Source organism: Podarcis pityusensis (assembly GCF_964106645.2).
Source record: "Podarcis pityusensis genome assembly, chromosome: 8".
NCBI lineage: Eukaryota > Metazoa > Chordata > Lepidosauria > Squamata > Lacertidae > Podarcis > Podarcis pityusensis.
Genome location: NC_138033.1, coordinates 17750653 through 17776082, shown reverse-complemented (window position 1 = coordinate 17776082; position 25430 = coordinate 17750653). Strand labels below are relative to the sequence as shown.

Here is a 25430-nt window from a genome sequence, read left to right as displayed (position 1 = left end):
GGTAAATTTTTGCAAGCTTGACTGGTGTCATGTACCACCTGTATATCATTTTCATAATATTCTCTCTTAGGGCATTACATGCCGTAAATTTCATGCCTGTGGTCCACAACTGTTCCCAGTCAGCAAACATAATGTTATATCCTAGATCTTGTGCCCATTTAATCATAGCAGATTTCACGGTTTCATCCTGAGTATTCCATTTCAGCAACAAGTTATACATTTTTGACAAAATCTTAGTGTTGGGTTCTAACAATTCTGTTTCCAATTTTGATTTTTCCACCTGGAAGCCAATTTTCTTATCCAAATTATATGCCTCCATTATCTGATAATAGTGAAGCCAGTCTCGCACTTTATCTTTTAATTTTTCAAAACTCTGCAATTTCAATTTGTCTCCTTCTTGTTCCAAAATTTCCCAATATTTCGGCCATTTGGCCTCCATATTGAGCCTTTTCTGAGCCTTTGCTTCCATCGGTGACAGCCACCTAGGGGTTTTATTTTCCAATAAGTCCTTATATCTTATCCAGACATTTAACAATGCTTTCCTGACAATATAGTTTTTAAAAGCTTTATGTGCTTTGACCTTGTCGTACCACAAATATGTGTGCCACCCAAAAACATTGTTGAAACCTTCTAAATCCAAAATGTCTGTGTTCTCAAGAAGCAGCCATTCTTTCAACCAGCAGAATGCTGGTGATTCATAATAAAGTTTGAGGTCTGGCAGGGCAAATCCACCTCTATCCTTTGCATCGGTTAATATTTTAAATTTTATTCTAGGCTTTTTGCCCTGCCAGACAAATTTAGAAATGTCTCTCTGCCACTTCTTGAAACAGTCCATTTTGTCCACAATTTGCAATGATTGAAACAAAAATAACATTCTTGGCAATACATTCATCTTTATAACAGCAATTCGGCCTAGCAAGGAAAGCCTCAAGTTTGACCATATCTCTAAATCCTTTTTCACTTCTGACCAACATTTCTCATAATTGTCTTTAAATAGGTTTAAGTTATTAGCAGTCATGTTAACCCCCAAGTATTTTACTTTCTTAACCAATGTTAAACCTGTCTCCTTCTGAAACCTCTCTTTCTCAATCGGTGTTAAATTTTTCTCAAGCACCTTAGTTTTTAACTTGTTCAGCTTAAATCCTGCCACATGACCAAATTCCTGAATCAATTCTAAAACTCTTTTAGTACTAGATTCCGGCTCCTGTAACGTCAATACTAAATCATCTGCAAAAGCTTTCAGTTTGTACTGTTTAGCTCCGACCTGTATACCTTTAATCAAGCGGTCCCTTCTAATCATATTTAGCAGAACCTCCAGGACCGAAATGAAAAGCAATGGGGAAATTGGGCAGCCTTGTCATGTCCCTTTCTGTATCTTAAATTCCTCTGTTACCACATTATTAACTATTAGCTTAGCTTTTTGTTCTGAATATATTGCACTTATACCATTTTCAAACCCTTGACCGACCCCCATCCCCTGAAGATTTTTCTTCATGAAACTCCAAGAAATATTATCAAAGGCTTTCTCCGCATCAACAAAAATTAAAACGGCTTTGGTATTGATATTCACTTGCAACATCTCCAAGATGTCAATTATATTCCTCGTGTTGTCAGACAAGGGTCTACCTGGGAGAAAGCCGGCTTGGTCTTTATGGATCTCTTCTACTAATACTTTTTTTAACCTTTTAGCCAAAATATCTGCAAAAATTTTATAATCCACATTGAGCAGGGATATGGGGCGGTAGTTCTTAAGTTGCGTCTTTTCAGTCTCATTTTTCGGTATTAGTGTAATATAAGCTTCTTTCCATGACTCTGGCGCTTTTTTCCCCTCCAAGATTTCATTACAAACCTCCTTTAGTGGTTGAATTATCCAGTCCTTCAAAGATCTATAGTATTTGGATGTTAAACCATCTGGCCCTGGAGATATGCCCAACTGCATGTTCTGGATGGCACCTTCCACCTCCTGTTCTGTTATTTTATAGTTCAGCATTGACTTATTTTCTTGGGAGATTTTTTGAAGTCCATTTGTTTTTAAAAATTTGTCTAAATCGCACTCTTTCTGTGGCCCTTGTGTGTATAGCTGTTTAAAGTACCTCTGGAAGCATTTTCTAATTTCCACTGGATTCTGGATGTTCTTTCCTTCCACTTCCAAGTTGGTAATGGTGTTAAGTTTTTGTCTTTTTTTCATTTGCCAAGCTAGCAGTTTTCCACATTTATTAGCCGATTCAAATATCCTTTGTTTCATCTGTTTAATTTTCCATTCTATTTCCTGATTCATCATCTTCATATATTGAACTTGGTATAACTTTATTTCTCTCAGAATCTCTTGTGATTTTGGTTTCGCTCTCAGTTTCTTCTCCCCCTCTTTTATTTTTTCCAAAATTTTGTCTTTTTTCTCATTTTGGGTTCTCTTCTTTATTGCATTCTGTTGAATTAAACCCTCCACATATTTGAAGAGTATTATCACGTCCCTCTTCAGAATTCTCCTCTCCAGGCTAAGATGTGGGATGTAACATAAGCAGTCAAGTACAACACTTCCTGTTTGCCCAGAGTAGACACACAGGGGGATGTTACTCCAGTTCCAGGAGGACTTCCTGTCACACCTGGTCTGGAGCATCCTCCCCCTGCGTGTGACCAGGTAGGTGGGCGTGATCCCATGAGACCCCTGTAAAAGGGCCAGTCACACGGCCATCTTCCCTTCACTCTTTTGCTGCTTTATTCTGATACTGATGTACTTTGCTGTCTGCTGGCTCTGAGCCAGCAGCACATGGGCTCAAATCCCTACATGGGATGAACCCACTCTCTTTTCTGTAAGTACAAGCTAAAGGCCTGCCTTCAGGGAACCTACTGTGAACTGAATTGTAGGTAAATTTCTTATCATTACTTTTAAAAGAAAACTGTTGTGTCTTTATTCTTTTTAAGAGGAGTAAAAGGGGAACTTACCAGGATCAAGCCCAATCTGGACAAGCCTGATTGGATTGTTTAAGTCGGTCATGGCTAAACTTGGCCCTCCAGCTGTTTTAGGACTACAACTCCCATCATCCCTAGCTAACAGGACCAGTGGTCAGGGATGATGGGAATTGTAGTCCCAAAACATCTGGAGGGCCAAGTCTGGCCATGCCTGGCTTAAGTAAAGAGATTCAAATGAGTTTACCTACTAGTTTCCTGCTATATACTGGGGAATGTACTCTGCTACTGACTCACTAGCGTGAGTGAGAAAGGATAATCAAATCAATCTTTATTACGGTCCAGAGACCCAACAAATCATTATAAAGCAATACACAATCCATACAGCCTACCTCCAGGTTAAACAAGCATTTTGTTCAGAAGACAAGGATCATTGGTTCTTGCAACCACTGATAAAAACTTTGCCACTGCTAATGTTCTAGCGTTTGTCTGATCTTCCAGTAGGAACCTGACATCGTGAGCCTCTGATTTTCCCAGGAAAGGTACCAGCAAGGGTAATATCAGTTCAGCCCTGGCTTGCTCATATTTCGCACAGTGAAGAAAGGATAACATTTAATCAATATATCCTCTCCTACTATCCACAACATTCTCACATAAGATACTTCCTTCCACCTTTCCTCATAGGATGTGTTCCTTAAGAATGGCTTCTGGTTATGCTGCTCTATAATGTATATTTTCCAATCTGCTTTTGTTTGATTCCCACCCCATGGCCTCTTCTTTGAGTCCAACAAGTTCTGCTCACCTGCACATCTTTGCCTTGCTCCAAAACAACATGAGAACGGAACTGCTTGGAGACAAGCCATATTTCCACTCGGTAAAGAAAGGACACCAGAGGACTCTGGAAATTCTTGTTAGCCGCCACCACCCGGAAGGAGAGGTCAGTAGAGGAGCCGTCAGTCTTTGAGATCTCGTAGGCGCAAGTGCCCTGGAAATGCGCCACAGCCCCGTCGAAAGTGAAGTAATGTGGATCCCCGGACACGGTGCAAGTGGCCAGCCGAGGCCTGCAGCCCAGCTTGCCATCCTTGAGGGCACACTGCTGTCCATGGCTGCAGCTTGCTGGGACACAGCGGAAGGTGGAAGAAGCATCACAACTGCACCTTTGTGTGCAACCAGAGAGCCAGAGAAGGTCTCCGATCTGGTAGGGAAAGCAGCCATGAAGAGAGAAAGAATGGCCATTGTGAAAAGATCACGAATATATATATATATATATATGAGCATATCTCTGAAATATGAAACTATATAAACCAGCAAGAGCTCTGTCTTTGCAGAACAGACATAGAGAAAATGGAAAGGAAATTAGAGGGCAGACATATATAGTGGTCTCTGCTGGCCCTTTCCCAAGGCGCAAAGGAAAGGAAGAATATAGGAATCACCCCCTTTGTCACATCAGATGATTGTTCCTCTAGGCCAGTATTTTATCTCCCCCTTGGACTACTGCAGTGTGCTCTATGTGGGATTACCTTTGAAGGCGACCCGGAAACTACAATTAATCCAGAATGCGGCAGCTAGCCTGGTGACTGGGAGCAGCCACCGAGACCATATAACACTGGTCCTGAAAGAGCTACATTGGCTCCCAGTACATTTCCGAGCACAATTCAAAGTGTTGGTGCTGACCTTTAAAGCCCTAAACGGACTCGGCCCAGAATACCTGAAGGAGCATCTCCACCCCCATCATTCTGCCCAGACACTGAGGTCCAGTGCCAAGGGCCTTCTGGCGGGTTCCCTCCCTGCGAGAAGTGAGGTTACAAGGAACCGGGCAGAGGGCTTTCTCGGTAGTGGTTCCCGCCCTGTGGAACACCCTCCCATCAGATGTCAAGGAAATAAACAACTCTCTGACTTTTAGAAGACATCTGAAGGCAGCCCTGTTTAGGGAAGTTTTTTTTATGTCTGATGTTTTATCATGTTTTAAATATTTTGTTGGAAGCTGCCCAGATTGGCTGGGGAAACTGAGCCAGATGGGCCGGGTATAAATTATTATTATTATTATTATTATTATTATTATTATTATTATTTTGTCTTCAATCAGTACGCAGCCAGAATCTCACAAGGGGGGAGGATGAGTGGCAGAGAAAAGCTGCACCTATGAGTATGTCCTGACACATCAGGACTTCCGAGACAAAGGCATTTGTTTGGAGGACAAAATAACAGAGCTCTCGCTTTGGGTGCATTACACCCCAGGCTCAATCTCAGTCTCCCCCAGTCAAAAAGATGTTGGGAAGCAGAGATGGAAATCCTTCTTCCTCACCTTTTGGAGGGCTGCTATTGATAAAGAGAGCCTAGGGCCAAACTATGGGCTCGTCCACACTTCAGCTTGTCCTGCAATTTCTAAGTATGGGTCTGAGTGGTTTTCCTCTTGCCCCATTGCTTTCCCTGGGAAAACCTGAATTTGAACAACCATCAATGAATGAATAATAATAATGAATAATACTAACAAGAAAATAATATAGCATGCATCCGCTTGCTGCCTTAGGGTGCGTCTTGTGCTTTTAAGGATGCCACCAGGGATTCAAGCGCAAATTAGGTTTGCACAATTAAAGGGGATTAAAGTGCTCTGTCCCCCCTAGTGCAACAAATCCACTTTAAAAAGGAAACGAGTTTTGGCAGTTAGGAAAGAGATGAGGAAATGCACTGAAAAGCACGAGATGAATGGATGATTAATGGGAAGAGGAGTATACACTCTGGAAGCAACCCAGGATGAGTGTTTATTTGTTGTAGAACCTCCCCGCAAACAATTCAGGATAAATGCTCAGTAAAGACTGGACATGGTCTAAACACTTGCATAAGCTCATCTTGGCTTTGAATCTAGCAGAGTAATCTTAATTCTCTCTTTAAAAAACAACAACACAGCATTGCATGCCAGTATTTTTAAACGGTATTTTAACAGCATCAGGGAGGGTGAAATCTACTCACATTGTAGTACAACCCATTGTGTTTACATCCACATTGCTCAGGCTGAACACACTTGTCTCCATTCCACAAGTATCCATCATCACAGGCGCACCCTTCTGAGCACAGGGGGCTGCAGAGGTGTTTAAATGTGGAGCTCAAGCACAGATCTTGGCAAGGCGGCTTGCAGAGCTCATAGTGACTATTTGCTGGGCAATCTGCAGCTGAAAAGAAGAGGATAAACAAGGATGAGAAATGGTTTGTTTTTCCACCACCAAAATACAGTACTGTAACAAGGATTTTTCAAAATCTGGAGTGGTTGTTTATATTTTTCATTGCTTACAAAAGCCATTGCTCTCACTCATGGTTTTAGGACTCTTAAAGATGTATTATTATTATGCCACCATCATTGTAATGCAGCATTTACATACAGTGACTGAGCTTATCAATTAAAAAATTGCCTGAGTGATTATTCTGACAGTGGTTTACTTACAAATTCTCCAATGGTCAGATTCATGGGCTTTTCCATACATCAGTCAGAAGGTTGCACAGGCAGTAATTATTATTATTATTATTATTATTATTAATAATAATAATAATATACCACCCTATACTTGCAGGTCTCAGGGCAGTTTACAGAATAAAATTAATATATAAAACCACAAAATAAAAACAACAAGTATAGTTTAGTTCCAAAGTGGTGAAAGTTCCTAAATGATTGCTATAGGAACTCAAGAGTGGCTAATGAGAGCCATGTGGCTTGAGCTTGGTTTGAGTTCCACAAGTAGACTGTGGAGGGCTTCATAAGCTAGTTCCTCCAAGGTGAAGGGAAGTGGACTCAGCCAAGCCTGGCAGGACAGCTTACTCTATGGTATTAACCTCTTCATGCATTAATTAGACATAAGCATGTTGGTTGTATGAGGCTGGTTATCCCACAGCAGACACCCCCAAACTTGGCCCTCCAGCTGTTTTGGGACTACAACTCCCATCACCCACAGGACCTGTGGTCAAGGATGATGGGAATCGTAGTTCCAAAACAGCTGGAGGGCCGAGTTTGGGGATGCCTGTCCCACAGTGACTTCATTTGGGCTACAACCCTGATCAGATCAGATCAGATTTGATCTGAATAGCTACAGTCGTGTTGACACTCAGTACCTGAGGTAGCTAATGGAGGGAACGATTTTGTCCTTGGTACATGTTCACCTGTTCTGCCAGCCCTCACAGGATTGACTTTTAATGCTGTTCCTACAGCATAGTCGGCAGGGCACATATGGGATGTGTCAGGGAACTGCCATCGGAAGGAAGGGAGGTGAAGGGGCTCACACAGGTTGGGAGAGACTCAGCAGCTGAAGAGGGAACCAGTAGGGGGAGAGGAGGTGAGCTGAGGGAAAGTGAGCTGGAGGGATGGCTCAGAGACACTTCCAGCGAAAACAGTGGGGAGGTTTCAGGACCTCCTGTAGGGACACCCACTCCTCGCCGGAAACTGTCACGCAGAGAGTCCAGAAGACGTGTTTCCGTTAAGGAGCTTTTATGTTGGAAGCGATTCCGAAAGCAACCACTGTCGGAATCTGCTAGTGACTAGAGGAGCCATGTCTGAGGGGCTCCGTCACAGACAGAGGTTTGTGGACTTGAACAAACTCTGAGGGGATACGATTTTACGCACAAGCAGCTCATCATCCCATCACAGCATTCCGACAGTCTTTGAAAGCAGCTTGTGCAGGAGAAGGCATCATGAGCAACCCAGCCGGAACCGGAGAAGCAGGAGCTGGAGCGGGTCCAAGCCTGGAAGAAAGGTACCGGGTGTTGGAGGTCCAGCTAGCGCTGCAGACGGCGAGGCTTGAGGAGAGGAGGGCTCAGGATGCAGACAAAAAGGGGAAAGCCACCCAGCTCGCCAGAAAGGTACCAGGATTGGTGCAGAAGTTTGGGGGGGAGCCCAAAGACTATCATGGCTTTCGGACAGAGATGCAATATGCCCTCAATCTGCAGTTTGATGAATTCCCTGACGAGGAATCACAAGTGGCTTTCGTGATTGGGCATCTTGAAAAGGGGGCGAGAGACTGGGTTAGACCCCTGATGGCAGCGAATAGTGACGTCCTAAAGGACACGATGAAGTTCTTTCGCGCCATGGATCTGATGTTTTCCAGCGATATTGAACAGGGAGTGGTGCGCAGACAGTTAATGGCTTGCAAACAGGGGAGCCGATCTGTCCGTGAGTACTGGACTGAGTTCACCATGCTGGTTCACAGATTGGGGTGGGACTTATCGGCGGAACCCATTCAAATGCTATTTGAAGAAGGGCTTTCTTCGGCTGTGAAAGACGAACTTTCCCGGGGCCCCAGGGCGGATTCTATGGACCAGCTGACCAAATCTGCGCTGACCATAGGAGCGCGCCAGGAGGCGAGAGCATTGGAGAGGTGGGAAGGGAAGGGGGAACGTTGGAAGGAGTTCCACATTCCAGACATTCCAGAGCCAACTTTCCCGCCGGCAGAGCCGATGGAAATCGGAACAGCGCGCGCGTGCGCAGTTTCAAAGCCCAGTGAGGGGGGAAAGAAGGAGGGAAAAGGCGCCCGGAAATGCTATCTCTGCCAACAGCCAGGTCACTTTGCCAGAGTCTGCCCCCAGAGGAAGGAATGGCAAGGGATGGTGGGAGCTGTGGAGGGAAGGGAGGAAGAAATACCGGAGCAAGTAAAAGCCAACGCCTGGCTGCCACCGTCGGGGCACAGCAGCCAGGCCAAAGAGCAGTGAAAGTGCCCACGCCAGAACCTCCTAAACCCGCCCTAGTGATAGAAGTGGCGCTAGAGCTGCCAAACGGACACCCTCTAAAGATAAAGGCGCTGTTGGACTCAGGCAGCTCCTGCAATTTCATGAGCAAAGAGTTTGCAGCTGAACACCAGATACAGACGATCCCTTTAAGCAACCCCCTGCAGGTGACCACGATCGATGGCAGGGAGCTGTTGGGAGGAGAAGTCAGCTTGCAGACCGTCCCAATGATAATGAAGGTGGCAAGGCACACCGAACTGATAGCGTTTAATGTGGCCACCTTGGGAGGAGCTCCCATTATATTGGGGATGAGCTGGCTAGCGTTACATGATCCGCTGGTGGGCTGGCATCAGAGAGTGGTTTCTTTTGGTTCAGCACATTGCTTAGAACACTGCAAAGAGGGAAAGGGTTTGGCAGGGACCCAAGCCACCCTAGCAGGGACTGAAGTAACGGAGAACGTGAAGGTACCACGACAATACGCAGATCTCCGCGACGTCTTCAGCGAAAGGGAAGCTGACCAACTACCCCCGCATAGACCCTTTGACTGTCAAATCAATTTACTCCCTGGGGCACAGCTCCCTGTAGGCAAGCTGTACGCCATGTCAGACAGAGAGATGCAGGAGCTAAGAGAGTTCATTGACAAGAACCTGAAGAGAGGGTTCATCAGAGAGTCCAGGGCGGTGGGGGGCAGCCCAGTGTTTTTTTGTGGATAAAAAAAACACGGACAAGCCGAGGCTTGTGTGTGACTTCAGGGCCTTGAACGCAGTGTCAGAACCAGTGGCCTTCCCTATGCCCAGGATTGACGACATTTTGACAAGGGTGCGGAAGGGAAAGATTTTTACAAAGCTGGACCTAAGGGGGGCGTACAACCTGATACGAATAAGGAAGGGGGATGAATGGAAAACCACCATGTTCACCCCTTTAGGGGCATTTGAATATCTCGTTATGCCCTTCGGCCTACAAGCGGGCTCCGCGTGCTTTCAATCGTTTATGAACCACGTCCTGGGGCCTTTGCTTTATAAGAATTGTGTGGCCTTCTTAGACGACGTGTTGGTGTATTCTGAGAATGAGGAGCAGCATGTGAGAGACGTCAGAGAAGTGTTGAGCAGGCTGCAAGCCAACCAGCTGTGGGTGAAACTGGAGAAGTGTCAGTTTCATACCAAGGAGGTGGAATTCCTGGGGTATCGCCTGTCAGACAAGGGATTGGCCATGGATCCCGGCAAGGTCCAGGCGGTGCTGGAATGGAAAACACCCAAAACAAGGAAGGATGTGCAGAGGTTCCTAGGATTTGGGAACTTCTATCGTAAGTTCATCCGAAACTTTGCCCACCTGACGGCGCCCATTACGGACTGTCTCAGCAGTAAGAAGAAGTTCGTTTGGACTGAGGAGGCGGAGCGAGCATTTGAGGAACTAAAAAGGGCCTTCGCCTCGGAACAACAACTCCTGCATGTGGATTTACAAAAACCGATGAGAGTGGAAACTGACGCATCAGACAGAGCTATTGGGGCGGTGCTTCTGCAGCCAGGGAAGGAGGAGTCAGAGTGGAGACCGTGTGCCTTTTTTTCGCGAAAGCTGAACAAATCCGAGAGGAACTACACGGTGTATGACCGAGAACTACTAGCCATTCATGAGGCGTTCCGGAGATGGAGGCACCTGCTAATTGGCGCACAACATAAGGTGCAAGTGTGCACTGACCACAAGAACCTAGAGTATTGGAGGACGGCATGAGTGCTCAACCAACGGCAAGTGAGATGGGCCCAGGAGTTCTCCAAATTTAACTTTGAGATTTGTTACGTGCCAGGCCCAGAGAACATTAGGGCGGACGCTCTCTCACGCAAACCTGAATATTTGGAGGGGGAGGGAGCACCCGAAGAGAGACATGTCATTCCAGAGGACCGCTGGGTGTGTGGGGCGGCATTGGTGGGACAAAGAGAACTGGTAGAGGAAACAGAGAATGATGAATACGCCCAGAATAAGCTCAGAGGTCTTAGGGGTGAGGGAGAGGAACCAGGGGGTTTTGAGGAAAGAAATGGAGCTTTGTATTACAAAGGGGCACTGTATATCCCTGAAGGAGACTTAAGGGGGAGGGTACTCAAGCAGTTGCACGACAGCCCCACGGCGGGGCATTTTGGACAACACAAAACCATGTGGTTGGTCACCAGGGAATTTTGGTGGCCTAAGGTGAGGGAAGATGTACGGGAGTATGTAAGAGGGTGCGAGCAATGCCAGCGAGCCAAAGGGGAGAGGCGGGCGCCGGCGGGGCTATTAGAACCCTTACCAACCCCAGAACGACCTTGGGAGGCAGTGTCGATAGATTTTATGACTGATCTGCTGAAGTCCAAGGGGAAAACAGCCATCATGGTGGTGGTAGACCTACTAACGAAGATGTGCCACTTTGTAGCCTGCTCGCATGCAGTCACGGCAGAAGAGACAGCGAAGTTATTTGTAGAACACATTTTTAGGTTGCACGGGGTGCCATTGAAGGTGGTCTCAGACCGAGGAAAACAATTTACTTCCAGGTTCTGGAGGAAGCTCATGAGCTTACTGCAGGTGGAGGTCAACTTTTCGACTGCCCAGCACCCTGAAACCAACGGGCAGGCGGAAAGAGCAAACGGTGTCCTCCAGCAATACCTGAGGTGTTATGTCAATGACAGAGAGAATGACTGGGTAGAAAAGTTGGCGCTGGCGGAATTTGCCTACAACAATGCCGAGAATGTGTCCACAGGGATGAGCCCCTTCTTGGCTAATTATGGGTGTCATCCCAGGGCTTTCCCAGGGGGAGAAGGGGAGAGATGGAGCGTCCCGGCAGCCGAGCATTTTGTAGAAGAAATGGAAGCAATCCATCGTCAGCTCCAACTCAACTTAGAAAGGGCGAAGGAAGAATACAAGAGGCAGGCAGACAAGAACCGAAGGGAAGGTGAAACCATAAGGGTGGGAGATAGGGTGTGGCTGTCAACCCAAGGGTTGCCGTTCAAAGGAGGTTGTAAGAAATTAAGACCCAGGAGATTGGGTCCCTTTGAGGTCATTCAACAGGTCAACCCAGTGGCTTTCAGGCTCCGGTTACCCAACCACATGAAACTGCACCCAGTATTTCACAGGTCGTTACTGTCACCGTATGAGGGGGGACGAGAAGGGATGGCCACTCGGGGACCGGTCATAGAAGAAAGAGAATGCAGCAGCCACGTGGCAGAAATCCTCGACACCAGGTGGAAGGGGGATCAGGTGGAGTATTTGGTAGCGTGGGAAGGAGAACCGGAGTCAGAAAACACTTGGGTAATGGCAGAAGATATCAATGACGAGGTATTGATAGAAACGTTCCATCAAAGGTTCCCAAGGAAACCTCAGCCTGTGGAGAGGTTCCGGAGGGAATACTTTGGGACCACCGATGAGGAGGAGGAGTTGGAAGGATTCCCGGACTCGGAAGGGGAAGGGGAGATGGACTCTGAGGAGGAGGAGTACTTCGAGACCAGGAACCGCAACAGGTGGAGAGAAGTGTTCGAGACATCGGAAGATGAAGGAAGTTCATTCCGGGGTTTTGCCTCCTCACCGCCCGTAGAGGAGGGGGCGAGAGGGGGTGAAGGGGGCCCTGGAGGGGAGGTGGATGTCAGGGAACTGCCATCGGAAGGAAGGGAGGTGAAGGGGCTCACACAGGTTGGGAGAGACTCAGCAGCTGAAGAGGGAACCAGTAGGGGGAGAGGAGGTGAGCTGAGGGAAAGTGAGCTGGAGGGATGGCTCCGAGACACTTCCAGCGAAAACAGTGGGGAGGTTTCAGGACCTCCTGTAGGGACACCCACTCCTCGCCGGAAACTGTCACGCAGAGAGTCCAGAAGACGTGTTTCCGTTAAGGAGCTTTTATGTTGGAAGCGATTCCGAAAGCAACCACTGTCGGAATCTGCTAGTGACTAGAGGAGCCATGTCTGAGGGGCTCCGTCACAGACAGAGGTTTGTGGACTTGAACAAACTCTGAGGGGATACGATTTTACGCACAAGCAGCTCATCATCCCATCACAGGATGCTTCCAAATCTGCACTAATTTTTTCCATTTTCTTCTCCCTGCCCCAAAATTTAAGTTTACACTTAGAATCAGTATGAGCAGTGAACCTCACTATGCTGTCTTCTGCTGCTTTGAATGCAAAGAACAATGCAGTAGTCACAGCAACAGAAAGCACATATGTTTAAGCAAACATGTCCTTGAGGACCAATTGTAAGAGTCATGCATTGGGAAATGGAAGTTTGAGGGCTGCAATGGAAGTGGGCCGATGTGGACAGAGCCCAAAACTGTGGGATGTTCCGAGTTTCACAAAATGGACCTACCACAGAAAAATTCCGTCCTCCAGGGCCGGAGGGTTACATTGGCTCTTTGGCAGGCCGCTGCATATGTCTGAATGGACCAGCACATGACGTTGTTGTCCCCGGAGGAGATGTGCAGGTCAAAAATGCAACGCGTCAGATAAGGCTCTGGGTCAACTTGCAAGTGACAAGAGGCAAAGGGCCCATCAGGATTCTGTATTATCCAGCACAGAGATATAGATTGGACGAGACTTCCCCGCCGACCAAATATAGCAGAAGAGGCACCATGGGGAATGTCTGTTGACCTCCAGTCTAGGGCAGCGTCCAAGGCATGCTTCACTGTAGATCCATTGCGTGTCTCCGAGTCGTCGTCAGCGACCCCATTGAAGTTCCCACACAGCCCACATACCTGGCCTTGGTATTGAGGGGAAAGTGTGACAAAGACGCTGTGGGCCAAGTCATAGCTCACTGTTAGCCCAAAGTCTGTCTTTAAAACTGTGTAAAACCCATGCTGGTAAATGACAATTCCTTGGTTTTTTAAATGCACTGGAAGGATTGTGACCACGCCATCAATCTGTGTGAGCAAAAGAAGAACATTGAACCTTTCTTCCCCGAAACCCATCACTCTAGAAAACGACAGGTAGCTGTATCTAGACAGTATTTCAATTTCTCACAGTGCATGTGGGAGACAGCAAGTATTAATTGCCAGAGGAAGTGAGGTCTATTTATTTACAGTGCAATCCTACAATGTCCGCTTAGGAGCAAGCCACACTGAGTTCCATGGGTTCTGCTGTCAGGTGAATGTACAGGATTGCAGCAGAAGGTGGGCTTTTTCAGGATGCCGATTTAAAACGCATCTGTTGCTGTTTTAATGGTGCTCGATTTCATTGTGAGCTGAATTGTTTAGGTGGCGCTGTGGGTTAAACCACAGAGCCTAGGACTTGCTGATCAGAAGGTCGGTGGTTCGAATCCCTGCGACAGGGTGAGCTCCCGTTGCTCAGTCCCAGCTCCTGCCCACCTAGCAGTTCGAAAGCACGTCAAAGTGCAAGTAGATAAATAGGTACCACTCCGGCAGGAAGGTAAACGGTGTTTCCGTGCGCTGCTCTGGTTCGCCAGAAGCGGCTTAGTCATGCTGGCCACATGACCCAGAAGCTGTACACCGGCTCCCTCGGCCAATAAAGCGAGATGAGCGCCGCAACCCCAGAGTCAGTCACGACTGGACCTAATGGTCAGGGGTCCCTTTACCTTACCCTGACTTTATGTCCACCACCTTGAGTTGCAGATGGTTGATTCTTTTAGTCGTAACTGGAATATAACAGCACTTAGTAAGCACCCTAACAATAAATAAGATGGAGAGACTCCATCAGGCAAGGCCTCTTTCCACCTGCCTTGCCCCACCCCCTGGCCCTGGGACTCCTCATAAGGAAGCTGTGCCTGGAGGAAGAACTGTGAGGTGAGAGACTTTGTCAGGCAAGGCCTCCTTCCACCTGCCTTGCCCCACCACCCTCTTGTCTCTGCTTCTCAATTTGTATTGTATTATTTTATGTACAGTGGTACCTCTGGTTGCGAACAGGATCTGTTCCAGAGCCCCATTCGCAACCTGAGCAGAACGCAACCCGCGTCTGTGCGTGCTGCGATTTGCCGCTTCTGCGCATGCACGTGACATCATTTTGAGCGTATGCGCATGCGCAAGCGGCAAAACCCGGAAGTAACCCTTTCCGGTACTTCCGGGTCACCGTGGGACGCAATCTGAAAAGATTTAACCCGAAGCGTCTTTAACCCCGAGGTATGACTGTACTGTGGCTTGCCATTGTTTTACTGATTATAGTTTAGAAATTATTAATTGTAACTGTTGAGCGGATTTCTGTTTAACTTTTATATGTTATTATTATTTAATACTATTCTAATGATTGTTGAACGTTACTTTTTTGATGTAGGTTGCCTATTTAAAAGTTATGTTTTATTATCACATTTTTGCGTTGCATTAGATTGTTATAAGATGTACATTTTTTTGTTTCTTCAGCTTGTAAACCACCTTGAGTATTGTAAGATAGAAAGATGGTATACAAATTAAAAATGATGATGATAAATTAGCCAAGCTGTGAATACATAAGAATGTTCTTACCTTGACTCTGCCCATGTGTCGGCTCTGCAGATGTACCTGGGTGTCGTTCACCAGCACAAACACCTCTGATGCCGCAGATAATGGGCTGCTGGACTGCTTCTCACTCTTCAGTTCAACTTTAAAAGCTGGTAAAGGCTTGGACACCCCGCACAGTTCAGCCAAGACGTATGTGGAGGTGCCCTGAAAGCTATAATGCCACCCATCAAAAGTGACATAGTGGGAAAACCCAGAAACCTGACAAATACCATCCAACAATGGATGGCACCCATACACCTCCTTCTGGGTACCGCAGAATTGTCCAGGTCCGCACAGGGACTCAACAGCAACGACTGCATAGGTGGGTCCATTACACTGATACATCTTTTGGCAGTTTTCTCCTTTCAGGAAGAAGGTTTCCCCTTTCAGGTAATACTGTCCCTTGTAGAAGCAGCCACACTGCTCCAGAGGCACACACTCGATGCCACTCAGCACAAACCCTGCATTGCACTGGCATCCTTCGACACATGCGGACCAGCTGCAGTTCTTGGGCATAGCCATTTCAGCACAAGAGGCAGGGCAGGGAGAACCACAGAGTACATAATGGCTATTTGATGGGCAGGTAAAGTCTGGAAAATAAAAACATCACATAGAATATTCATTTATTTCTAGCTAAGACTGAGCCTTTGCACACACTCCCAGGCATCCAGTTCACTCCCACTGCTAGTTTGGGAAGTGGACTAAACACAGGTAAAAGGTAAAGGAAGGTAAAGGACCCCTGGAGGGTTAAGTCCAATCAAAGGCGACTATGGGCTTGCAGCGCTAATCTCGCTGTCAGGCTGAGGGAGCTGGCGCTTGTCCACAGACAGCTTTCCGGGTCATGTGGCCAGCATGACTAAACAGCTTCTGGCGCAATGGGACACCGTGATGGAAACCAGAGCGCACAGAAATGCTGTTTAGCTTCCCACCACAGTGGTACCTATTTATCTACTTGCACTGGTGTGCTTTCGAACTGCTAGGTTGGCAGGAGCTGGGACAGAGCAACGGGAGCTCACCCCGACACGGGGATTTGAACCGCCGACCTTCTGATTGTCAAATCCAAGAGGCTCATTGGTTTAGACCACAGCGCTACCACAACGTTAGCCACAACCCATGTCTATCCTGTATCAATCTGGTTGTTTATTTATGAACTTCAGCATTTTTATGTATTCCCCCCCCCCAAAAAAAAACCCCCAAGCTATGATCCGAGTTGAGAAAAGGAATAACTTGGTTGCATTTCAAGCTGGTGATGTGCACACAGCCAGATTTTTAAAATAAACTGGTGCAGAAAGAAGCAACGCCCACCATGTATACCTGAAGGAGCGTCTCCACCCCCATCGTTCAGCCCAGACACTGAGGTCCAGCTCTGAGGGCCGTCTGGCAGTTCCCTCCCTGCAAGAAGTGAGGTTACAGGGAACCAGGCAGAGGACCTTCTCGGTAGTGGCACCCGCCCTGTGGAACGCCTTCCTGTCAGATGTCAAAGAAATTAAAAAACTATCTGACTTTTAGCAGACATCTGAAGGCAATCCTGTTTAGGGGAGTTTTTAATTTCTGATGTTTTATTGTGCTTTTAATTCTGTTGGGAGCCGCCCAGAGTAGCTGGGGAAACCCAGCCAGATGGGCAGGGTATAAATAAATTGTTGTTGTTGTTGTTGTTGAAGCTTCCTAGACTTCCTCCCGAAGAGTTCTACAATTCCTTCAACATCAAACTTAGCTGGTACCATGCTTGCACAGCAGTTCAAAAGCAAAAAATATTTGCAGCCTTATTTAAGGCTCAAGCCACCGTTAATCTGTGTTGAAGCAACATTTCTATACCTGCTCCAGCTTGAGCTCCCCTAGGAGCTGTCCATCTTGAACACATCCCAGTCCAGTCACCAGGAGCAGAACACCTGGAGGCATGGCTAAGGGTAGGCAGATGACTACTGGGAGATTTAAAAGCATTCCGACACCACACTAAATGGGAATATTTCAGGATGGAAGCAAGGGGAAACAGCACTTTTCCTAGTCCAGAGATCTGCTGCTCATTCTATAGCAATAAAACACTTGTTTAAGTTTCTCCTCCATCCTAACGCCTTTCGTCTCTCCCTCGCCCCATCACTCTCTGCATGCCCCAAATGGAGCTTCTGTTCCACACGAACTGGGGACCTGAACCAGAATGTTCCTGGACAGAGAATACAACACTTTGGTGTAGGTCTCTTGTAATGCCTGGATGGCACAGGAGATAAAGGCCCACCTTGCTTGTAAAACATTTTCACATTATTGTTTTGCCTTTAGAAGGTCCTTCTGAGGACAAACACAATGAAGCCTGCACGTTGCACTTTGGAATTAGAAAATTAAAAAGCCCTGTCTCAGAAAACGTGTTTTCCAGGCCTTCTGCTTTGATACTCTGTAGGGACTGAAATGTGAAAATTAAATAAAACTGCCTGACGGCTTGCTTTTAGCCCAAAAGGCTTGCTTGGGTTGGGAAGACAAAAAGAAATTCTATTCTCTGATATAGCCAAATGTTACAGAAATACTCAGTGCTTTTTTAGCTTTTCAGAAAGTGGCCAAGTCAGATTTCAGTGTCAAAGAACAATATCAGGCCATGCTGCATATATGCACTCTGTGCTAAAATAATTAAAATTCTGTCCCCCCAAAATGTGACTATTATGACCTTGTAGATGGAACCAGCATACATTTCCCCCCTATTTTGCACAAATCATCCTGCATTTTAAAATTATTTTGCCTAATTTGTTTATGGTTCAGCTAGTCACGGCAAAAGCCATACACGTTTCTAAACACCATCCTTTGACCTCCTAGATCTGTTACTTAGCAATTTCCTCTTTTGTGATTTCAGTATCACCCACAGACTTTGAAAGCACCCCTTTCTCAGCCATGAGCTCTAGGAGAATAGGAAGCTGAGTCTACACTGAATTCTGTGCCCAATGGAGCCCACACATTTCCTGCAATCCTGCAGAAAAATAAGAGTCTTGTACCCGAAATATATTTTTCTCTACTGAAAAATTGCCTACCACATCCAGCAATCTCTCTCCACGGCTGAATGTTGATGCCTCTAGCTTGGCACTGCTGGGAATAACTCTGCAGCAACTCGCAGAGAGTCTTGAGGCCGCTTATGCTTGTGCACATGTCCCTCACACAGTTTTCCAAGTGGAGCCGAGCATCTTCTGGGCTGTTACAGTGTTTAAACGGCCCGTTCACATCGCTTATAATTCCGCAGCGGTCCTTCGATCTGAACCTGGCTACTTCAGTCTCGCTGCACTCAGACATAGCCCCAACTGCTCTGCAGTAGAACGGAGAGCTTGCATGCATCCAGCTGTTTCCAAACGCATGAGCATTCTTTACCAGAGTACCATTGGGGGTCTTGAAGTCATCAAGGCGGTTCCCATTGAAATCTCCGCCGAGGCCACAAAGGGAGCCGGAATAAGTCTCGGGGAGAGAAACAGACACGTAGAAAACCCAGTCATAGGAGAAAGAGAGGCCAAAATCGGTCTCAACGATGACGAAGCGGCCAGAGACACTGCAATAGGCATTGAGTTTCCCTGATGCGAGGGTGACAGGCAGGTTCATCAGGTACCCATTTACCTAGGACAAAAATGGGGATGCGAACATTCTGTGACATGTGTATGTCAAGGCCAAGGGTTTAAGCTTGCCAGCGATGCATTTGTTATTTATTTATTAACAACATTTAAAAAGGTTGCCGCATAACAGGAATTCTCTGGGCAGTTCTCAATTTCTTTAAAAAAAAGTACAATCAAACCATAAAAATACAAATAGTGCATTAAATTAGGTGGCAGGGAAACAGAGCCTTCCAGATTAGCTTCGTTGAATGAAGGTGGTACCCTGGACAATCGTGAATAGGCATGAAGTCTTTTTTTAGTTTATCAGTGACAAAGCCTGCATTTTATGCCAACTTGCGCTTTAAGAAGTCTCCGTTTTCAAGCCTGAATTTTTATGTCAATATCATAGTGCCCATAACATAATACTGTTATACAAATCTTTGTTGTGACCACACTGGGAATTCTGTTTATAGTTCTGGTCACCTCAGCTCAGAAAGGATATCGAAGGGTTGGGAAAGGTTCAGAAGCAGGCAACCAAAATGGTCAAGGGGGCGGAGGAAAGGCTGCAGTATTTGAGACTTCCCAGTTTAGAGAAAAAGCTTGTTAGAGGTGGCATGACAGAAGTTTCTGAAACTGTATACAGTCATACCTTGGTTGTTGAATGCTTTGGTACTTGGACATTTTGGCTCCCGAATGCCGCAAGCCTGGAAATGAGTGTTCCAGTTTGCGAACATTTTTCGGAAGCTGAACGTCCAATGTTGCTTCTGCGGCTTCCGATTGAGTGCAGGAAGCTCCTGCAGCCAATTGGTTTTCGAACCGTTCGAGGAGTCGAACAGACTCCCAGAACGGATTAAGTTCCACAACCAAGGTACGGCTGTACATTATGTAGAAGGCAGATAGAAATAAGTTCTTCTCTCTCTTTCATAACACTAGAATTTGTAGGCATCCAATGAATGCTGAAAGATTTGGTGCAGACCCAAACTGATAGCCATCACATTATCTTGTCAAAGCAAATCCCAAAGCTTTATCTATGTGCCTTGTGAAGAATACTTACTTTTTGCTTGTCTTGAATGTCCCAGGTTCTAGTATGATGAGCCCTTTGCATCCTACATTTGGGGCAGAAAGGGAGCCAGAGAAGCAAGGGATAACACAGCAAAGCCTTACCTGTATTTTGTCTTCCTGTCCTGCTTCTATAATAATTTGCTCCCCATAGATATCGAGCTCCAACTGCTTCACTGTCGTCACCACGAGGGAGGCCTTGTGTGTATTCAGCACTTTGATCGTGAAACCCGGAAGCTTTCCTGGGGGGCCACAGTAGGTAGTCAGGGTGTATTTGCAGGCGCCTCGGAAACCATAAACGTGATTATCATATGTGATGTAGCGAGAATGGCTGTATATCCACATAGTGCCGTTTTTCATGGGGTAACAGCCCCGTTTTTCATCCACAACTTTGCATATTTTCAGAGGCCCGCAGGCATGTTCCTGGCATTCCATGTGGCGCGCAGGCTGCTTGCAGGAACATTTCTTGCTGCAAGTGTCTGTCAGGATCACTTCCTCTCCCAGCTGGTAATAGCGGCCATCCAGCATGCAGCCACACATCCTCCTGGGCACGCACACCCCGGAGTGAAGAACATAGCCTTCTCGGCAGAAGCAGCCTGCCACACAGGGCTTTGTGCAACGGGAGGGTGCATTGAGGTTGGCGCAAGTGGCTGGGCAGGCCGGGCCACAGAAGTCATAATACTGGTTGAACGGACAGGTAAAACCTGTGGGGGAGAAAAACGTGAAATGCTTTGGAAGCCGTTCATGCTCAAACTTAGCATATCAAGGCAAAGTCCTGGTAAGGTCTGTCTTTTTTTGCATTTGTATCGGTCAAACATTTTGGTGCACAGAGGGCCTTCTGGCGGTTCCCTCGCTATGAGAAGCCAGGTTACAGGGAACCAGGCAGAGGGCCTTCTCGGTAGTGGCACCCGCCCTGTGGAACGCCCTCCCACCAGATGTCAAAGAGAAAAATAACTACCAAACTTTTAGAAGACATCTGAAGGCAGCCCTGTTTAGGGAAGCTTTTAATGTTTAATAGGTTATTGTATTTTAGGGTTTTTTTGGAAGCTGCCCAGAGTGGCTGGGGAAACCCAGCCAGATGGGCAGGGTATAAATAATGTATTATTATTATTATTATTATTATTATTATTATTATTATTATCACGGTTCCTACAGGAGGCAAAGGTAAATTATGTTTGAGAGGTTAGCCATAAGACATTTGACTTATCCATTTGTCTAATCCAGATGTTTGGGAGCGCAAATTCCATTAGCCCCAGTCAGCATGGCCAATAGTCAGGGATGATGGGAGTTGTAGTCCCAAAGATATTGTGGGCTGATCTTAATTATGAGACTCTCAGCAGCTTTGACAGAGATGTCAAGAATATTACATTGATATGCATATTGCATGCATGTTAGGGGCATATTATTGTCCTATAGACACACAGCTATTAGTAATGATTATTCTACCCCTCTTTTCTATTTAGTGCACACACAGAATGGTTGAATCTCTATGTAGGAGAGAACCTGCTTGGGGTCCTTATGACTCACAGCAGCAGCACCAGAAACAACCTAGAAACCATCTTGTATTGTCTGCAGGAGGATAGACAATGGGGTGCCCTCCAGATGTGGGCTCTCCTTCCTTGGAGGTTTTAAAGCACAGGTTGGATGGTCACCTGTTATGGATGCTTTAGCTGAGATTCCTGCACAGCAGAGGATTGGACTAGGGGACCCTCGGGGTCCCTTTCAACTCTATGTTTCTATGTTGTTGGACTACAACTCCCTGTTGGGATACTGCCAGGGAAACATAGCTGTCAACCATCCCTTTTTTTGCAGGAATTTCCCTTATTCCAGCGCCATTTCCCACTGCTTCCCGCTGCTATCCTGGATTGTTAGATATCCCGTAGACTGTCCCCGGGACAGGTGAGGCTGCTGATCCCTTATTTTCAAATCTGAAAGTTGACAGCTATGTGGGGAGACGGGGGCACCAGGCAGGCCCCCAGCTGGCTCCAGATGATCACCGGTCTCCCGTGGAACAGCATCAGTCAGTCAGTGACACGAGCCTCAGATACATTTAGAGACCTGTGCACGCTCTGTGCACGCACCTCACAGCGAAGAGGCGGACAGAGAGATGTGCAAGCAAAAACGTACAGCATTTATTCAACATACTGTAGTTCAGGAACAAAGGAAAACATGTGTGCATGCCTTTGTGTCCAGCAAAACAGCAGTATAGCAAAAGCAACATACAAAGAAAGGAAGTTCCCAGCAGACTGTGCTGGATGTAAACAGGCATGTGATACACAACAGTCATGCCTGGCCCTTTTAAGGTGGAATGTCACTATATCCTAACACTCCCATCACCACCAACTACTGGTGATGCTAGCTGGGTCTGATAGGAGCTGGAGTCCAACAACATCTAGATGGAACCACATAAGCTATCCTGCTGCTTAGGTGACAACTGTATGGTCACTGGCAGGATTTTAGACAGAAAGCTTTCCCAGCTCCAGCTGGAGAAGTTGGGGCTTTCTGCATGTGGAACATATGCTCCACAATGACTGAGCTTTCACCCAGCAGAAACCGATGGCAGTCTTGAACCAGAGATTCTTGCAAGGGGTCCAGGCATCTTACTGAGGAAGCTCTCAGGCAGAAGTAGTTATTGGCCTAATGTGCAAGCACTTCAACATAAAAGCAAATACCCCTTTTTGCTTACTGCATCCAATCTCCCAACGCCAGTTTGTCACCTTCACACCAATAATGGTGCACATCTCATCATAGGCTTCAATGGCTCCGCATAGCATGCGGTTGGCCTGTCCGTACTGGCAGAGGTCATAAACACAGGACTCATAATAAGGGTCAGGGCTTCTGTGCCAATGGCACTCGGAGAAGGGCCCCGGATCGCTGATCAGGATAGCACACTTCCGCTCAAACACATGTTGTTTGGGACATGGATGAAGACGCCCAGTGTCGTTCTGACACCTAAAAGAATCATGGGAAGAACAAGGCTGGATCCAGGCACATCAAAGAAGCGTTTCAGTCTACAGCGTTGTACATTTAAACAGGGAAAACAGGTAAAGAAAAACGGGACTCCACGTTGCCATCTGGTGGCACAATGTTATATCGCATATACAATGCATATAAATCACTTTTTCTTTACCAGACTAGCTGAGTCCCAAGAATGGTGGCAAGACTGAAGGAGAACCAGCTGTTTATTAATTGAAACATTTTGCACCACTCTGGTTAAAATGCTAGCTCAAAGGTGGTTTATAATGTATGTTACACTGTATATCCATGTGAAACAATCAGGAAAACCGGTTAAACTAATCTCATCATTTAAAATGATCACGAATCACAATCATATCAGAAAGTTCTTCTGAACAAAAATTTGCTTGCCCTTGGTAAATATGACGGATACTCTGAAAATATTTGAAATTCACCCTCTTGCCAAATTCTGCCGTTTCACATTTTGAATAATCCACATTATAATGTGATTTTGAAAAACAACCAGCAAAACAAAACAGAATTTAACATTTAATAACTTCAAATCTAATCAGATGTATTGGGTGTTTTTTTAAAAAAAGGAAATCATAAAATAGGAAATGTCATAAGCGGCCTACTTGTCAAATGCAAAATGTATGACATCCCCTAAATACTATCAAATATCAAAACATCCTCTGGTGGCCATTGGGGCACGGAGGAATCACAACTGGGAGTTGGATGGTAGCTCACCAGAGTGTTTCTCGTTCTTCTCTCTTCTCCTTAGGGGAAGATAATATGTCAACAGCCTCTCTAGCGGCAATTGGAGAGAGAGAGAGGACTGCCTTGTGAGAGAACTGCTTTTCTTCCAACACCTCTGCTGATAAGGTTGGGCAGTTGTGTTTCCCTAAGAAAGGGTTTCATGCAAGACTGGCTCAAGATTTTTCGCTACCCGAGGCAAAAAATAAAATTAAAAAATGGCTCCCCCACAATTCCGTGTACAGAATCTCAGTGGACTAGTGGTTGAATCTTACTTAAACACACAGCATCTGAGGCCAGCAGGCTATTTTACAAGGTGTAGGGCAGGTTGTGTGACACACCATGGCATCTGCTGTCTAAGCTGGCTAATTCAACTCTGCCTTATGGCAGGACCAGCCCTGTTTGCATGGAATATAGGTCACAGGAGAACAGAGCAGGTTCAATTTTAGCTCTGGGGGAAAGAGAATACTCCTACCACTTGGGGCTGGTGCTTGATATCCAGGCATTCCCAAACTCTGCATCACTCAGATCTTTCTCTCCACTGAGCAGGACTTTATCATCAGTGGCATCACCGTTGAAATTTCCACATATCCCACACAGCTGATGTTGATACTCTGGGCCCACACGGATGAACAAACTGCTGGCCCCATTGAATTGGATCTCCAAGTTGGCTTTCGTTCTTACGACCACCATGTGCCTCAGTCTGAAGATCAGAGCAATGGATCCAACATGGGCTGGCAATTGGGTCCTTATGCCATTAACCTGTATATTAAAAGGGCAGGGGGGGAAAAGCAGTTTCTGTAGTACTTGCTTTGTTTTTTCTGTTAGCTATGTTGCTAACAGTAAGGCGGTGGGGGTCTTGAACCAGGGCAGTAAATAAAGAGCTAACTTGTGATATATCAGTGGTTCAGTGCTCATTTCTTCTCTTTCCAAAATAGATTTTATCTAGAACAATTGCAAATGCAGTAATAAATAGTCCACTTGTGATATACCAGTGGTTCAGTGCTCAGACGTCGGTCTGGTAATCAGACATTTCGTCGTTAAAGAGCTTAGTCATCAAGCTTTGTAATAAATAATATACAGGAAAAGACAGTATGTGAATGACTTAAAGTAGGGATATATCTGTTTCCATCTGTGTGTTTCCATCGGGAGGAGCATAGAAAGAGGACAAAGTCCTTCAGTTTGTTAAACCTCCTATTTAATAGAATTTCCAAAATCTTTTTTGGAAAGAGAAGAAATGAGCACTGAACCACTGATATATCACAAGAGAACTCTTTATTTACTGTGTTTGCTATTGTTTAAGATAAAACCTATTTGGGAAAGAACCTACTTCTGCCATTTTTATGGATGCTTATTGCTTGTTTACAGATAGTTGCCTTGCGTCAATATTATCTCGTGTCGATTGCAGTAGTCATTGTATCACCACCCTGTTCGTTGTTTTCTTGCCTGGTAACCAGCCATGTTCAACAGAGGGTAGCTCAGTAGGCACTGCCACACCAACCTGGGTCTGCCCTCAGCCACCCCCCCAGCTGCCTCCCTTACTTACAAGAAGACAATGCCAGCCAACCACCTCTGCTTTGGTCTCAGTTTTGCTCCGGCAACACAGCAGAAAGGAGGGCGGGGGCCAAACTAGCATTAGTTGGTGTGACGTTAACATATGAGAGTGCTGGAGGTGAAATAGTTAAACAGGTTACCCAATTGGAACCCGGAGGGGTGGAGTCAGAGGGACTATAAAACCAGCTCTGGGAGGGGTGGAGGGGAGAGTTTGTTGGGAGTTGGGTGGTTGGTTGGAGTGGGAGTGAATTGGGATAGAGTCTGTGGGGAGGTTGAGTTAGTGTAGCGAAATAAGCTGAGTCAGGAACAGTTAGGGGCTAGGAAGACAAGCAAATATCAGAGAGGTGGTTTAGTGAGTGAGAGCAGGTAGCGGAAGTTATAGGTCTGGATAGGCACCCCATGCATGTAATTGACCAATACTGTTTATGAAACCACACGCTTGTTAAACTGCAATAAATAAACAAAAGTTTATGTTCCAATTTAAACCTGACTGGACTCAGTATTGTACC

The 25430-nt window shown here is 46.2% G+C and overlaps 1 protein-coding gene across 1 annotated transcript in view; it reads right to left on the bottom strand.

Moving 5' to 3' along the window:
- LOC308483134 (IgGFc-binding protein-like) overlaps positions 1 to 25430 on the bottom strand; it is a gene marked incomplete at its 5' end in the record, with an annotated part of 44950 nt that overhangs the window by 6710 nt on the left and 12810 nt on the right. The window contains 8 exons of the mRNA XM_081016719.1: positions 3710 to 4023; positions 12928 to 13080; positions 13189 to 13477; positions 15029 to 15522; positions 18055 to 18625; positions 19765 to 20363; positions 22346 to 22611; positions 23843 to 24129. Of these exons, the coding sequence (XP_080872845.1) occupies positions 3710 to 4023; positions 12928 to 13080; positions 13189 to 13477; positions 15029 to 15522; positions 18055 to 18625; positions 19765 to 20363; positions 22346 to 22611; positions 23843 to 24129 (2973 nt within the window). The remainder of the gene's footprint in view (positions 1 to 3709; positions 4024 to 12927; positions 13081 to 13188; positions 13478 to 15028; positions 15523 to 18054; positions 18626 to 19764; positions 20364 to 22345; positions 22612 to 23842; positions 24130 to 25430) is intronic.